This window comes from Leptosomus discolor, chromosome 1 (genome assembly GCF_034619465.1).
Source record: "Leptosomus discolor isolate bLepDis1 chromosome 1, bLepDis1.hap2, whole genome shotgun sequence".
NCBI lineage: Eukaryota > Metazoa > Chordata > Aves > Leptosomiformes > Leptosomidae > Leptosomus > Leptosomus discolor.
Genome location: NC_141391.1, coordinates 174,492,164 through 174,510,158, shown reverse-complemented (window position 1 = coordinate 174,510,158; position 17,995 = coordinate 174,492,164). Strand labels below are relative to the sequence as shown.

The 17,995-nt window shown below is 37.9% G+C and overlaps 1 protein-coding gene across 1 annotated transcript in view; it reads left to right on the top strand.

The window, feature by feature from the left end:
* Nucleotides 1-17,995, top strand: part of ACSS3 (acyl-CoA synthetase short chain family member 3) — an 87,918-nt gene that overhangs the window by 49,699 nt on the left and 20,224 nt on the right. The window contains exon 10 of the mRNA XM_086471389.1: nt 16,118-16,213. Within this exon, the coding sequence (XP_086327515.1) occupies nt 16,118-16,213 (96 nt within the window). The remainder of the gene's footprint in view (nt 1-16,117; nt 16,214-17,995) is intronic.

Sequence of the window (17,995 nt, the reverse complement as noted above, 5' to 3'; positions counted from 1 at the left end):
TTTCTCTAGTCCATTGAGATACCTCTGAATGGCAGCACAGCCATCAAATATATCGGCTGCTCCTCCTAGTTTTATGTCATCTGCAAACTTGCTGAGGGAACAATGTTTCCCATCATCCAGGTAATTAATAAAGAAATTGGATAGTACTGGCCTCACTATCAACCTCTGGGGTATACCACTAGTCATTTGCCTCCAATGTGACTTTGTGCCACTGGTCACAATCTGCAGAGCCTGACTGTTCAGACAGTTTTCAGTCTGCCTTGCTGTCCATTTATCTAACCAATATTTTGTCAGCTTATCTATGAGAATGATATAGGAAGCAGTGTGAAAAGCCTTACTAAGGTGGAGGTAAACGACATGCATTGCTCTCCCCTCATCCACAAAGCCAGTCACCCCATTGTAGAAAGCAGTCATGTTGATTAAGCATGATTTCCTCTTCATAAATCTGTGCTGGCTACTCCACCTTCATGTCCTTTGCGTGTTTGGAAATACTTTCCAGCATTAGTTGCTTGATCACCTTCCCAGGGACTGAGGTGGGGGTAGTTCCCTGGATCTTCCGTCTTGCCTTTCTTGAAGAGATGACTGATATTTGCTGTCTTCAGTCTTTAGGGGCCTCTCCCAGATGCCATGACCCTTGTAAGGTAATTGAGAGTGGCATTGCAATGACATCAGCCAGCTCCGTCAGCACTCGTGGGTGCAATTCATGAGGCCCCATGGACTTATATATATACATTTTTTTTTAAGTACTTCCTAACCTGGTCCTCTTCCACCAAGCATAAGTCTTCCTTGCTCCAGACTCCGTCTGGTCTCAGGGGTCTGGGAATCCTGAAAGTCAATCTTACCAGCAAAGGCTGAGCTGAAGAAGACATTTAGTATCTTTTCTGTGACCTTCCGTATCTTTGCCACCAGATCCCCTGTCCTCTTCAGCAGCAAGCTCATGTTTTCCCTACTCTTCCTTTTGCCATTTATGTACTTGTAGAATCCTTTCTTGTTGCCATTCATGTCCACTGAAGGTGAGGCTCAGCTTTCCTAAGCCCATCCCTGCAGAATTGGGCAGCATCTTTATACTCTTTCTGGGTCATCTGCCCCTACTTCTACCTCTTGTACCCTTCCTTTCTATGTCTGAGTTCAGTCAGGAGCTCCTTGCTCATCCATTCAGGCCTCCTGCCTTTGATTTCCTGTTTGTCAGGATGGACTTCTCTTGAACTTGGAGGAAATCATCCTTGAGTCATCAACAAGCGTGTTGAGGACTGGGAAAATGAGGGAAAAGATCAGCTCCGTAGAGATGAGAAGTGACTGAGTCGTTACTTGGAGATGGAAATGAGTATGAGTGAAGGGAAACAAAAAGCTGACAAATGAAAGTATTATGAAATAAAAAGGGAGTGTAAACCACTTGCTTCTTCAGGTTTAGTAAGGTATCTTCAAAGCTTTTGGCCCCTTTGGCATATATTGAAACTAGAAATAAATTATTATGGACAAAGAAATGTAGATAGTTTTCTTTTATTTCATCTTTGGAGGATTTGTGGAGTATTACGAAATCACTGTGAGTTGAAACAGTACTTTGAAACAGAAGAAAGGTTTTATTAGGGAACTTCAAAGCATCTACACCTGGAAATCCTGATTGATTAAAACTTTGATTTGTGTCAATATGCCTTCATCAATTACACTTAGTTTAAATGTTAATATTTCTATTATGAGTATAGTAAGCAAATCTTACAAGCTGTGAAAAGTATGTCACAGGATCAGTGAGCAGCAAGTAGGATTTGAGGCAGTAAGGACTGATAAGCGCTTGCTGTTTTCTTTGGAGACATGGCAATGGATGAAAGAACGGTACTTTCAAGTCCTGTGGTTGTCTGTACATGGAGAGAGGATAATCTTGTTTTGGATTTGTGCAGGTGTTTAGTTTTTTGCATATTTATAAGAAATGACACTTAGCATTTAAACAGCAGTTTTCATCTTCAAAGTAGTTGTGCAAACACAAGCAAATTAATTCTTTTAACACCCCTGTGAAGTAAGTGAAATTATTTCAATTTTGCAGACATTAAATTGAGAAATACAAGTATTTTGCCTCAAGCTATCCAGGAAGCCATTGCAAATTCATTTTTAGAAAACAGAGCTTTTCTTGCTCAGAGAGAAATTTTCTTGTCTTATTTACATATATTTTGTGATATTTTATCTGAAAGGGAACGGGAATGCACGTATTGGACCTTGTCCTGTCTCTGCGTGTAGTTATGTTTTAAGGAAATGATACAGTAGCTCTGTTTCAGTATTCCAGGTAAGCATGTTTCAGGACACCTTGACACGTCTATTTGAAATAGCCTAAACAGTGTTTGGTTTGTACTTGCTGTGTCGCATCCTTGGGAGACACCTCAATACACAAAGAAATATGAGTTTTGGTTACCCTGGGTTTGGAGCTAGCTTTGAATTCTATAAGCAAAAAAGGGGTAACAGCCATGAGGTTGTGACAAGCTGTGAAAGCGCAAAGACTCTGAAAGTTTGTGTTAAACAGCTTCAACTGCTTTCATGCTAGCTATTCAGTATTTTTCAGTAAAAAGAAATAAGATTAAACTCTACCACATCTTTTTTGATGTTTAAAAAAAATGTTCAGAAGTCGGATTTCTATTTCTTCATAATAAGTACAGGATGTAGAAAGTTTTTTACTCTTGATATTTTTAAATAAAAACATTTTGAGACTCTGTCTTTGAGGATGTATAGGAAAATTCAGATGAAACAGACCTGAAACTGAAAATTCAGTGATGAAGTATGACATGCATAAAATCTTAGTCAAGAGACATGTTTCCCTACAACTTTTTTTGGTTGTGTACTATGGGAATCGAAGTTAGAGAGCATACAAGTGTAGGAGGTTCAAATTGGAGTTATCCACTATGTCAGCTCACTAGCAGGGAGAAGTATGAGAAGATTGTGCACGTTTTCTGCCTTATCCAGTAAGGAATGGGTGCCTGCAGCAGGCATTAGGACAACAATCACATAGTGTTTGTTACATTATGGCTGCTGAAGAAGAAAGTTATGCACACATTGTAATGAGATCTTGGATATTCCGAAACATCGTGTGATAAAATTTACTGGTAGGAATTCCACAAGTTCTATGGCACAATTAATTAATATACTCTATCACTTCTTAAATTGTTCTTGTTCTTTCTCTGTGTCTTACCTCTCAAACGTGCAAATGCTATATTGGTAATATTTTTATTAGGACACACTACTATTATGGGATTCCACATAGGAGTAGTGGTTATGCAGATGTTTTATTTGGACTATACAAACAACTGTGTCATTGAATTCAGTGTAAAAAATGTGAATCATAGTTAATTGTACTCACTGTAATATATTCAATGAACTACTTCCTACCACAATCACGTAGGGGATGGGTTTATTAATGTGGTCTCCCAGCAGCATGACGTGGTCTCCAGTCTTCAGTTTCCATTGGTTGTCTTGGCAACATTGTGCAGAATCTTCTCCTTGTGAGTAGCCAGAAAGATGGATTTTGCAGCTGAATTCTGTTAGCTAATCTTTCCAGGTTTCCACTACATAACTGTTCCTTAGGTGCATTATCTTGTCAATCTAGACCTCCATCTCTGCACATTTGTCAATTGGATTCCTGATTTTATTCTTCAATCGTCTTCTGCTTTGCCCCATCCAAAACAGATCAGTCCAGTGCATTCCTTTAACATGGTGAAATTTTCAGACCAAGAGGCAGCAGGAATGGTAAACTAAATAGAGGTGGCTGTTTAATTTGCAACAAAATAGTCAATATTTGGAAGTTTTTTTAAGTGCCAGAAATTCAGTTCTGGAGATACGGAGCCCAAGAATCTGGAGCTAAGATGAAAGAGATGAAACAAATTTCTTCCAAAGTCCAGGCTACTCATTTAGGTTATCAGGTGGTAGATACAGTTCATGCTTTTTAAAGACGTGTGTATCATGTAAAGACTAGAATCATGTTTTTTTTGGTGGAAGCTGATATCCTGCAGAACAGTTCTACAGAAGTGGGAATTACTCTGCAGACACTTGTGCAGCTCTGCACCCTGAATTACAGAGTCCTCTGAGCATAATTTTCTGGATACCTGAACTTCTAACAGATATACATGTAGAGGAAGAGGAGAAAAGTGGTCATTTATCATGTCTTTACCTGGGGACTTGCATTCTGTCCTTTAAGGGTATGAACATAAAGATTGTTTCAGGCAGTTTGTTGCTTGGTAATCAGACTTGTGCAGATGTGGACCGCGTGCCATCAGTTACAGTAGCTCATCATTCCTTCAATGTCACATTAGGACACCCAGTTCAAATAGGTTTTTGGTTGTCCTTATTGGAGAAGGGAGAGGAAGAAAGTTTTTTAGGGGCCACACGCATTGCTAAGGCAGAGACTGACCATTCAGTACTGTGTGGCTGTCTCATTCTGTAGAGTGGCCTTTACCTTTAGCTTCAGAGAAAGGAAAAAGAACAGAACTTGTATATATTTTTTACTTTGTCTGTCTGGTTCAACCTGTGTCAAATTCAAGGACCTCTTTCCTAACTTGTCCTGATCACAGGCTTCTCTCTTGAGGTTGGTGCGTTGATGGTTCTTGCAGTTTTTGGTTTATGATAATTTAGCATAACTTAAAGGATTGACATGTATTTAAATTAGGATTTGACACTCTTGTTTTCTGATGAGCCAAGTAATTTGAGCTAAATTGCTTTGGGGGAGCCAACCAGTCTCTTAAACCTGTGGAGAGCAGTTGTGCCTCTCTGTTCCAGTATACCAGTAGTGTTACTACTCAGATGTGAAGAGTGGAGAAACCTGCCCCTTCTCAGCGTGGGACATCAGAGCCCTCAATCTGTGTGTACATCCCAGGATTGTGATGTAATTGCAGAGACAAAATTTCCTCAGCCTCGCTCTCCTTCCACCCCACTTTTTTTTTTTTTTTTTTTTTTTTTTTGTTACAGTTGTTTCAATATGATGTAAACTACTTGGGCCTTTATATGGGCAGCCACATGGGACATTAGAATTACAGAAGTTTCTTAAAAGAGCCTTTATTTTTAAATGTGGTAAAATTGCTTACTTGTGAAAGCCGTATATCAGACCACCTTGTTTCCAGGTGGGTAGAGAAGATAGTTAAGTTTTCAATACTGCCAGTGCTCAGAACCAGGTATTTTATTGGTGTAATCCTTGTTAATCTGATGGTGAAGTGTTGAATTTAGCGTCTCCATCATATGTGATTCGTGACATGCCTTAGTAAAATGGATGACGTTGCTTCCGTGGTAGTGTTGCCCTCTGTAGCATTTCAGTCTTACAGACATGTATACTCATCTTCCAGTCTTGAATTTTCATGAGTTTTCTCTGCAGTATTCATGTGAAGAGAATTCTCCTTCAGAAATTTAGGCTATATCTACTTAGCTGAGAAATATTTTTTACAGAAAGGTCTTGTTTATTACTACAAGACATTTCTTTATGTGTGTGTTGGACATAAAAGAATATATGTCTGGATATATACATGTTCTCTAAGGTGTTTTCACATTGAATGAATTATTACAGCTGTATAGGTTTATTGGGGTCTTTAGTGCTGTTCACTGTCTCCCTCATTGCATGAGGTGTGTTTTCTCTTGCAAAAATGTTTCTCTTTTGAGGGTTATTTCGGATGTGGCCTGCCAAGAAGCACTTTGGGGTACTGGTGGATGAAAGGCCGGACATGAGATGACAATGCACACTCACAGCCCAGAAGGCCAAGCGTATTCTGGGCTGCACCAAAAGAAGTGTGACCAGCAGATCGAGGGAGTCTACCCCTCTACCCTGCTCTGGTGAGACCTCACCTGGAGTGCTGTGTCCAGCTCTGTGGAGTCCTCAGCACAAGAAAGACATGAACCTGTTGGATCGTGTCCAGAGGAGGGCTGCAAAAATGATCAGAGGACTGGAGCACCTCTTCTATGAGGACAGGCTGAGAGAGCTGGGGTTGTTCAGCCTGGAGAAGAGGAGGGTCCAAGGAGACCTTATTCGTGGCCTTTCAGTACTTAAAGGGGGCCTACAAGAAAGATGAGGACAACATTTTTAGCAGGGCCTGTTGTGATAGGACAAGGAGTAATGGTTTTAAACTAAAAGAGGGTAGATGTAGACTAGATAGAAGGAAGAAATTTTTTACACTAAGGGTGGTGAAACACTGGAACTGGTTGGCCAGAGAGGTCGTAGATTCCCCAGCCCTGGAAGCATTCAAGGTCAGATTGGATGGAGCTCTGAGCAACCTGATCTAGTTGAAGATGTCCCTGCTTATTGCAGGGCAGTTGTACTAGACGACCTTTAAAGGTCCCTTCCAACCCAAACTATTCTATGATTCTATGTGCATTTCATGTGGCTTTCAGTTCTCCCATGAATTTTGGGAAATGCACCATGTTGCAGGGATGATACTGGGTCAGAGATGGCAGGAAGTGTGCACTGAATAGGCAAATGAAGAGGAAGAAGAAGAGGGGACACCTTTAGGAGTGTGTATGTTAAATAAGAATAGTGCAGTCTCATCCGCCTGAAGGAGACCAGCTGTGACAGCACCTCCAGTTTGCATATGTTACAGGTGGCTGATCTCATTCTTGCTGCATGGCAACTGTGGTTTTTTGTTGTTCAGAGAATAAAGTCCTCATTAGTGTAAAGTAGGTGATTTTCCTGATGATTTAAGAACAGGAAAGCTAGCAGTAAGCTGCATGGATCTAGTGCATGGAAGGAACGACCTTTTGCAGAATTTAAGGCTGCCCAGTGAAAGTAGAAAGAGAGAACAGCGAGTTCTAACATATTAGACCCTGATACAGAAAAAAATACTTGAATTACAGAGTAGTCATTTCATCTGTCTTTTCTATCTTGGCAGTATTACTATGCATACAATATAATAAGAACCCCCAAAATGATTAAACAGGAAGTAGTTAGCACTGAGATGTGTAATTACTTTTTATAATCTACATTTATGTCTTAGTATTTCATCAGGTATCGGTTATGATATCACAGTAGGAGGAAAATAAAAATTTGAAATTCATTTTTAGTCTGAAAATACATTCTAATTCAATGCATTTCCTGACTTAATGCAATTTTAAACATTCCATCTGACATCTTCAAAATATGACTAAAAAGCTTTCTATTCTCCTCTGATTATCTTGGCTGTCATTTTGCTATAGGCAACTTATAAGATGTACATTATAAAGTACCATTTGGAGGCAAAGGAGTCTGGTATACTTACAAAACGAATGTATAAACATCTGATGCTTTATGACTAGCTTGCCAGTTCATGGTATCTGAACTTACTTCCTTCTTTGGTTTTAATATTTGTTATGGTCCACCAACCTTTAACTAAGCTAGTTAGAGCTTCTTTACAGTTACATTTTGTAGATTTATTCAGGAGATTTTATTTGGATGTGCTTTGAAATCTGAATTCGGAGGCCTTGTGTATATGTATGATACCACAAACAGCAAAGTTTGTAAATACATTTTGTTTGGATAGGATTGTGAAAGGGAGCCTTGGGGGATTTTTAATGGTTTTGGGGGTTGATTTTGTTTTTAAATTAGTGGATTGAATATAGCAATAGAACTGTTATACAAGAAGTATTTGGCCTTCACAAGTCTAATATGTATTTATGCTAATAGCTCTATTATGACTACAAGTGCTTTGAAGCATTTAAAAAATACTAAAAGAATTGCTGGGTTTTCTTCTGACATTAAATTCTAAGAATAAGCATGGAAACTCAGGCACTTTCAGAAAATATATTACTTTATAAACAAAATTGATTTTGAGAAACAGGCTTCAGATTTTCAAATACCTTTAACTTATTTTGTGATTATTTTTTTCTCCCTGTGCTTCTGTACATATGCAAGAAATGAGGGAAACACTCTGCTTCTGGCTAACTATACACAGCTGTTGTTGTACAAGTATTAATATTGCTCTGCAGTCAGGTTAATACTAACATCATGATTTCTAGATTGTGCCAACAAGCTAGAACTTGTCATTTTCAGTGTTGTATATGTGCGTAATAATACAGGAATGCTTGCCCATTTATTTAAATATGAATATACTTTAATTAGTGCAACACTGAATATAGTACATTATTTCCTTTCAAAGATTGGAAATAGTGTTCCAGTTGATGTGGGAGGCATTCACTGATACCACTGCAGGTTACGATCTGATATGTAGTTAAACCAATAGAGTACCGACATAGATGAGCTTTCTGAAAGCTATTTGTCGCTAAAGCTCCGTTTCAGAAAAATGGCTTGGCTTATGAAAGCACTTAACTATCAACCCGTGTTGCATTTAGCATTTAAAATATAAAGTGATATTCTAAACCATGAATTAGACTAAATGGACAAACTGATTGTGAGGGAGGAAATACTTGTGATACCTGTTTTAAATGAAAAGTATTGAGATAAATAAGTGGGCGACGGTGGTGTGTAGCTGGGTGTGTGATTTGTGAATAGTCTAAGCTTACATAAGTGCAAACCACCAGTGAAAGAGGGAGTGGAGCATCCTTCCTTCATCTCTGGCAATGCCTTTGTACCCTTGCTCTTAGGCTTGCTCTATCATGCGTGTGGCCGCATGGTGAGCAGAATCAGAACATTGATTTAGGCAAAAATAGGTTGTCGGGGTTTTTTTTAAATCTAAATCAATTCAATCCAATTCCATATGAAAACAGGAGAAAAAGGAACATAGGAATGTACAGCCAAGGTGTAGAAGGATAATGAGACCACACTTTTTTTTTTACAGTTATCTTCACTGCTGTGCATTTAAATTAGCTCAAGTCAACTGTGCAGTGTCCACTTGTGCATTTTAATTACAAAATCGCCCTTCTTCATATAGTGGATAATGCAAATGAATATGGCTGTCACATCATTGTCCTTTTTAGCTGTCTTTCAGACAGTAACCACTTTCTGTGGCATCTGTAGTGTATGGCTCCGTTGTTGATTGAGCACCCTTGGTGCTACTGTACAATAAAGAATATAGAGAATAAGGAGAACTTCAAGTGGAAGTGAACACTGAACAGCAAGTGGTCGTCACCAGAAAAAAAGATTTTTTTTTTGTGTAACACACTGGTCCTATTGTACAAATACATCTGTACTGGAGAGTCTATTTAATTAATGGATCTTCCTGGTTTCATTAGTCAGCCTTTAAAAAATGGGTTGGTTTATTTCCTATTTATATCTTTTGTCTGGGTTTTCTGAGTGAGGTTTCTACATTACAGTTTCTGAGCAGAGAAAGTTAAGCAGAGGTTTTTTAAGGCTCTGTATACAATTTAACTGAGTGAGAAAGGTAAATTTAGTTATGTTTAGATGTGAAGAATAGGTGAAAACCACTGTTGTTTTTCCATGAGGCTTACAGTTAACTTGTAGAGGTTTTTTTAGTGTACTAGTGGGATAAACGAACATGTTTTGCAGCCATCCCACCTCAAGATAACAAATTGTTCTGATCTTCTGCCAAATGAATGTAATGTAAATTGTAAGCAGTCTTACGGATAGTCCTGTGCTTTAGATATGATAATCTCTCTAAATAATACTCTGCAAGAGAGCCTTAACTGAAATTCTTTCCAGTTGCTTTACTGCATATTCTTTACCCCAGCTTTTCCTAAGTTTGTAAGGAGTTGAAAAACTGCTTGTAAGAAAAGTATGAAAATCTTGATTACAAATCACTCAACTTGCATACCTCACCTAAAATGTGATACTTCCTGTGGGTTTTGCTAATATAGACCCCTGCTGCTCGCTTACCATATTTTGGCATTCTGTGTGCACCTGGTATTTATTGTGTTGATGCTGCATGCACTTAATTCAGAAGAGGAATAAGTTAAGAATGCAGTCAGATGGAGGAAAAATAAATGATAATTACCATCACTGTTCAAGAATTTTTCTGCTGCATCTGTCATATTCCTCAGAAATAAGGGGTGAAGTGAAATACCAAATGATGCATGAAAGAGTTTTTGAAGTTTCACTACTAGCCAGCAAAGCCTTTCACAGTTTAGAATGACAGATTGTCTTTAATCTAACCTAATTGTGCATAATGTGTGAATTGGATTTAATTTCACTCTTGCTTTCTGACAGTTGGTAAAACTGAATCAGGGAATCTGTAAGCATTACAGTTCTCCGAATTCTTCAGTCATTGTTGTCTCCTTGTGGCTCCTCTCACTCTTCTGTTATGATTTGCTGCAGTACCCTGCTAAATATGTTAGAAGATGAGAATTTCAGTAAATATGTCATTAAATTTTACTTCATTTGATGACAGGCTTAGGCAAAATGAAAAGGAAATGAGTAAAATGGATGAGGAAATTCATGATATAATTATCATAGATCTGAAAAGTAATTTTCACTAGCCTTTACCCTTAGAAGGCAGTAAAAATCATGGCATATCAGCACATACTATCAATGTGGATGCAGCTGTACTGTGGACCTTTGTGGCAGTCTGCCAGCTGACAGCCCAGCATCACACATTGCATTGCAGTGGGATTATCCAACCTGTTCTCCTTTGTGCCCTGGAATAATAGTGGACAGGTGTCATCACCTTGTTTTAATGTTGATGGATAATTAACATCGGACTGTAGTTAAATACCCAGCACTACCCAGGTGTACTTTCTTTCTACACATTATTACTATATCATGTCTCCTGCACCAAGCTGGAGCTGTGCAGACAGCACAGATCTCTTCCAGTGAAGAGATGAAGAAAACTTCACAGGATATTTTTGAGTCCTTGCTTAAGGCATGTCTGAGCTGTACTGTACAGAGGCAAAAACAATTAGCTGAAATTATTTTCCAAGACCAGTAAGCATAAGACTACAGTGGTGCTTGGGCTACCAGCCTGCAGCATGGACAGAATTTGTCAGGGTTAACGGTGCTAAATCACAAGTTGTGAGTGAGACCATGTTCTGTTAGTGCAGTCAGAGACTTAGAAACTTGTTTGGGTTTTAGTGGTGAAGAGCTGACTGGGAAACTCACTTCTTTGCTCTGCACAGTTATAGACTGAGGGATGAAGGAAGTGAGGTCTGTATGGGTACCTGATGAATTGACCCCTGAATTTTCAGGACACCCCCCGTACATATTATTTCTGTGATGTGTTAGATTTGTGTTTTTTATAATGAATACCATAGCATTATATGTTGTGATGCATATTTTGAGTGCTATAATTTATCTGGTACTGTGGTTTTCTGTTCCTGGATGACCAGTACTTGTTGCCATACTAGAAAGTGTGTTGCTGTTACTTTACTGAATACTTCATTCCACCCTTTCTGACATAATGAAAGGGACTGCTGTGTGGAGGGAGCATGTGCAAGGATTCTCTTCAGATCTGCATCCTTGCTATGTGGATGGATTTGCTATCAGTTTTTGCTTAAGCTTTCTCCATTCCATAGACCTTCCTCTCCATTTTGTCAGTGCTGTCTTCTGCTTTAGTAATTCCTCTAATTCCTCTCAACCAAAATGACAGCTTTGCCAGGAGAATGGCTCAAAACATCACTGCGAGAATTTAGTGTATTATATTTATTGCATTCATTAATGTGTTAATGTATGACAACTGCTCCTTTTTCTTCTTTTGTTCTCCTGCTACATAACAACTTCCCACCTCTTTTGCATGCTTCCAGTGTCTATCCATTGCATCCTAAGAAATTCAAAGCAGACAGCCTTACGTTACTCACTTAATGCAGCCCAAGCTCAACTATTAATGTCAGAAGTACCAGAAAATACAGTATTTCAGCAATGTGAGAGTCTGTTATGTTGAAGAACATGAGACACAGTCTAGAAAGTATCAGGAATGTAAGTGGTACAGGGCATTTTTTGTGTTTGAAGTCCTGAGTTATTTTGGAACTGTTTATTTTGATTGAACTTAGACTGTTGACTGCAAATGAGCAAGACAATTTTGAGCACAGAACTTACTAGGTGTTGCTCGGCATCATTTGGCAGAGCACAGCTTCTGCAAGTCAGGCACATGAGTAGGTGAAAACTTTCTGATGAATGAAGTCAGTCATACCCTTACTGACTCCCTAGTGTAAGGTGTAGGTGGAATACAATGTCCATTTGCTTCTGAATCAGCAGCACCTTCTCTGATACAGGAATTGCTTTCAGAAGCACAAATGCCACAAAAATGCCTGTATTGGACTATTCATTAACTGTCCAATGTAGCTCAATAATACTGAAATATCTTTAATATCTTTCACTTACATGTAGAGTAGGACAAAACAAACAAGGTCACATCTTTGAATTTTGAGGGCTATTCTTTACATTAGCCCTTATCCTGAAAGTAATAATGTAAGGAGGGACTTGGGACGCTTTAACAGCTATGATTTTAAGGTGATCTGTCACTGACTCTTTCTTCCAAGTCTCAGTGAAGTGCTTTTCATTATTCTCAGAGGTATATATATATTCATTCCATTATAACTCAGAACAGATGTTGGATGTAGTTACCAGACTAGTTGTGAAACATTGCTCTTACAGTGTGCAACATTGCTCTTCTAAATAGCTGTTTCATCATTGCATTATAAAGTGTTTTTCAAAAAAGAAATTTGTTTTATGATTCAGTTGTCCCTGAAAAGCCTTCCACAACCAGAGGCCAAGCTAACTTGCTAGCATAGTGAATGGAAGGTTAGTGCCTAAACATTTGCAGAAGGGACTGACTGGAAGACAGATCTAACATTAAAAATAAGCAAGTTCCTAAAGACTTCAGTGTTACTTCAGTGTTGGGAATCTATCTAGACACTGTGCGTTGATTTCAGAGCGTCTGCAACTAAAAGCAAGTGAGTGTTGGGTAAGGGATGTCTGTTTGTACATTCAGAAACCTGATGTAAGGGGTAGGTGGAATACGATGTCCATTTGACAAGCATTATCCTTCTTCAAACTGTTGCTGTTTTAACTTTCAGACCTGGGTCTTGTAAACTGCATATAGGTCCTGAGTTCAGTTGTAAAGAAACCAGCCTTAATTCAAACCAGATTCTTAAGCAACTTTACTTACTGGAAATATCTAAAAGGGCCACACATCACTACTATTACACATAATTGGTAAGGAAAATTTCTCATCAGCACTTGTTTCTGTGTTTTCTGATGGTTTCTTTTCAGCAGGATCTTGAATTGAATTCATCTTCCAGGACTGTTTTTTATGTGATTAAAAATGCTGTCCTAGAAAGGAGTTGCTGTTTTCTGATAGGTTTGGGAAACTGATATTTCGATCCTGCATCCTGTTTGGAATATATACATTAATTTCCCAAGAAATATACAGCATGAAGATTCATGCTGCCCTTTGACAGTACTCCTCCATGCTTCTACATTGTAAGCGAATCTTTGGCATTCAGGAGCTGTTAACCTAACACAATGAGCAAATGCTTTTGGGATTCCCTCTCTGAATTAGTGTCTGTTCCAAGCACCAAAAAAACGTATTTTTTTCATGTATATAAGAAGTTTTATTGGCCCATGGGAACTGAATGTACGTCTTAGAGATTATAGCACTGAATAAATATGAAAATGAGATATCCACTGGTAATTGAGAAGGCAATAGAAGAAACAGCAGCAATTATAAAGACCTATTCACAAAGTTTTAGAACTTATAATTTTTATTTAAATAAGCAGACTTTCATTCAGTCTTATTCACTGTTGTACAAAAAGCAGGGACAAATACAAATTAGTATGATGAAGTTTCCTTTCTAGTTTATATTGTTTTCATTAGCAGTGTATCAAAGAGTCAAGCAAATCCAAATTAATTTTCAGAAATTTGAGATTCTCCCTCTCCCTTCAGGGTTTTTTGATTGAGAGCTCTTGATTAGAAATGGTTGTCAATTCCCAGTTCATGCAAATCTTACTGGTGCTTCAGGTTAACAGTGATGCTGTTCTCTTCCTCTCAGTAGCAAATCTCATTACTATGTTGTGATGATAGGAGAATACCTTTCTCACCTGATCCATTACAGTATGGTTTTTAGCTCTTGCCATGCAATATGTAAAGCAAGATATACTCTGTGCTACCACTTCTTTTCCTCCTAATACGGTCAAAAAATAAACTGTCCCTTCCACTGTCTTTTCCAATTCACTGTTATCTAAGAAAAACACTGTTTTTCATTCTGTTCCAAGGAAAAGAGAAAAAAAAGTCTTCAGTATAGATACGGTGCAGAAAATGAAGCTCCCAAACTGTTGAATAAATTGTGTGTTTCTCTTCCTGCAACTTTCAATGTGATCACGGATGGGGTATGTTAGATCATTTTGATATTGTGTCACCACTGTAGTTGTAGCTTGTGTGTTCTGCTTGTTGGAAGAGATCAGAAGTCGCAAGTGTGCAGGGATTATGCATTATGTAGAAGAAGGAACGGGGGAAGATGGGAAAACAACTAAGCAAACTTTTTAGCCTGTCTTTATTAGCATTGAGAGTTGGTAATTCTCATTCTGTGCCCCACAGCTGGAGTTAGGCCCTAGCTTAACTATGCTATGTTAATGCTAATTTTCAGCTACTTAGTAACACCTAACGTAAACCCACCACAAATTTCTATAATTTTATTCTTGTTCTTGCTTGTTTTAGTACTTGAATAGTAATTTATCAGCTTCTGAAGTGTCAGATGAATGCGATGGAAGCTGAGAAAATTTACAGCAAAAACAACTGTAACTTCTTAATGCAGGATAACTGAAAATACTTTTGACCATACAGATCAGATATAAATATAGAGCTGAAGACAAACCTGCTTTGTTGTGCTGGCGCTTGAGGGTGGCGTGGACTATGACTTCCAGGCCAAGTGACCTGAGACTTGGGACACCTCCAGAATGAAAAAGCTATCTTTTTAAAGTAATAGTCTCCTACTGTGTTCCTGCTAATATTTGCAACCACCTACACTTTGTTTTCTGCAGCTCAGAGTTACAGTAGCAATTAAAAGTAATTTCTATAGATTTTTTTTCTTAGAGGGAAAGAGAGAAGAGCAACTGGTCTTTTTTTCAAGCTTAGACTCTTTATTATATGACTTGATAGTTTTTCTTCCTCTTCTATAATAATAACTCTTGTAGTATAAAAATGTTATATGAAATTGAGCTTTCTTAAGAAAAAGAGGGAGGTGAGGAGGGAGGAATTTCTAGCTGCCTAACTGTGGGGATAATTAGGAAGGCGTAGGCATTACAGGGGATATTTGTGCTGTCTCATTTGGAAACTGAGAAAGGTATTTTACGTTGGCGCTTCAGAGGGGATTCCAGACCTACCTTCTGTGGGCTCCATGCAGGGAGCAAAGACACACAGTGCCAGCGTTCTATTTATCTGTTGTCAGCTACAGGAATGAATATCTTCTTAAGATTCAAAAACCCTCCCCACCCCAACCCACTCCAAAACACTGTGACATATAATGTTTGTAGGTGGAGAAGGAGAAAACATCTGGATTGTGATCACAAAATCTTGCAGCAGTTTGGTTTCCATTCTTCAGTTGTTCCTTTCCAGTTTATTTTGGCAACACTGAAAATTTAAGTCTGACTTTTCTACTGCTTCTTTTTGAGGCTTTTCGTTATCTGAAGTAGTTCTCAGCAAGAAATACTAGTGACATCTTCAGGATTATAAAAGAAGTATTCTTGATTTCATTATTTACTGTAAATTTTGGTAGGCGATGCCTCTTCTCTGATACTTCTGATTAATATTGTCATGGAGAAGATTTGGCATTTATTCACCTTCCAAACCTTTGAATGTGTAGCTCCAAAATAGAACACAGACACTTTGATACTGCTTTACAGGGATAAGATAATCAACCAAGAATTCATTGGTGTTTTTTTCTGGAATTCATTCTTACCAAGGATGGTGACTTGTGAAATAACCCTTGAAGTACACATCTGCCCTATACAGGCTATCATGGCTTTGCTGTAGGCAGTTTCTTACTGGCGTGGTATAACCTTATTTCCATAGCAGAATGAACTACAGTCTAATGCAGAAAGTGTTTATTTCTGACTGTCTTCTGTGGAATGGAAAACATTCCCTTTTGAAGAATGCAAACTTCTGTAATGAACTTACATTCATTAGATAATACAGAAAAGCTCCTGAATTCTAAATCTTCCATTGCTTATCTGGGATTTTTATTTTATTATCTTGTTGTGCTAAACTAGAAGCAAAATTTAGAACCAATAAATACTTAATGACATTAAGAACAACCTTAACTGGGAGTATTTGTGTTCCCTTAACAGAATCTGGTTCTGCAATTACTGCTTCCTGTATTGGTTTGGGGAACTCTACAACACCTCCACCCGGACAGGCAGGAAAACCAGTGCCAGGATACAATGGTAAGACTGTGCTAAAAATGCTACTAGGAAATAATATTGCTTATATTCCTAAGTAAGTGCTCTTTAATTTTCATATCTCGTAGAAAAAGCAAATGACTGGCTTACTAACACATTTTTCTCCTTCCTGTAACAGGAAGCTCTGCCTTTTTCTGTGTTGGGGAATGTGATTATGAATAAGAAATTCAGAGTTCTGTTCAAGAAAATTGATCACATATTGCTGCCTATACTATGTGAAAGGGCTAGCACATACTTCTACACTGGATATAACAAAGACATGAAAAAAATACTATGCTTTAAGGCTTTATCTACAGTTGCACTATTTTAAATGAGAGCAGCAGTAAAATTTGTATTGGCAAATTAGGAAGAAAAATGTTACTAATACCCATCAGCAAAAGAGGAAATGATAACTAGTCAAATAGTTGCTATAACTTGTACTTGGAATGTTCTGTTATACCTGTGTTTTCAATTTTCAGGGCCTAAATAGTTTTGATTTGTGAGGTGTACATCGAATAATTATGTCTCAGAGACATATTGATTAGATTGATTGGATTTTCCTTTGGTCCTACAGTTTTATGTAAGAAGTATTCTGAAGTGCATAAAGAAAATTCTTACTGAGGTCTATGTCTTTCATGAATATGTCATAGTGAGATAACAAGCAGCTTGGCAAGGATATAGATCTTGTATTTGAACCCATCTCATACTTTTTAAAAGAAAATCAGTCAGTTTTCTGCCTTTTTGTACAGGTATATACAGCTCATTTGAGAGAGCTGTTAAGCATGTTATCTTTCAGTGCTTGTGGAGCATTTTTATTTCCAGCTGGGAGAAATGGTAGGCTATGGGCCGTCATTAAAAGGATGAGCACTCATTGTCTGGAAGGTTTTTGCATGCAGAGGATGCAAACCACAGGATTAAGAATGCAAAATTTTTTTTCATACCTGGGAACCCTGACTTTGACACAGTTTTCAGGAAAAAAAATTACATTAAAGATCAAAACATCTCCAGGAAAAGTGCTCACATCATTGGGCAGAAAGAAGTAAGGTGGTTTTTTTCTTCTAATACATAGAAGTGGAAGTGAACACTAAAGAAAATAAACATTTTCAGCAGCTCTGGGTTTTGGCATTTACAGTTATGGCATGAAGACAAGCAGTAGCTTAAAACCAACATTAAAACAAAGCTGTGAAGTTTGTCCAGAGTTGTAATAAATAGAGAAGAATGGTAGGTTGAAATTGCATCGCACGTGCTACCAGATGGTCATCAGGCCTAGAAAAGAGTATGAGTAGTAAGAATATAAAAATTGCCTACGAATTTTTTGGAACATCTGGCCTAGTGTAAGTAAAGTATTTCTTCAGAGAGAATGAAGGAAATGTCTTTAGCATGCCTTAAAAGGGAAACATAAAATGAGCTCTGAAATTCACTAGAGATTTATGAAAGAACTTTTTCTCCTTCAGTCTTTGGTTTGAGGCCAATTATGTCCTGTAATGCAGTCATTCATAAAATAGTGGGTCTTGAAATTACTCGCTACATGTCACCCACATGATGTTTTGCTGCTGTTACTATATTACTTAGAAGAGATCCTTATGCCATTTAGAAGACAGATTCTGTATTTTTAGCTTATACATGCAACTGTTACTGGTTTTGAACATTGCTAAAGTTATGTTGTATTTATGCTGCAATATAAATAGAAAGTTACAAAATCTACCCTTTTTTTTTTTAAACACAGCCAAATTTTTTCCTGCCACAGTATTGCTAAAATAAATTGATTTCTTTGCTGATTTTTTAGAC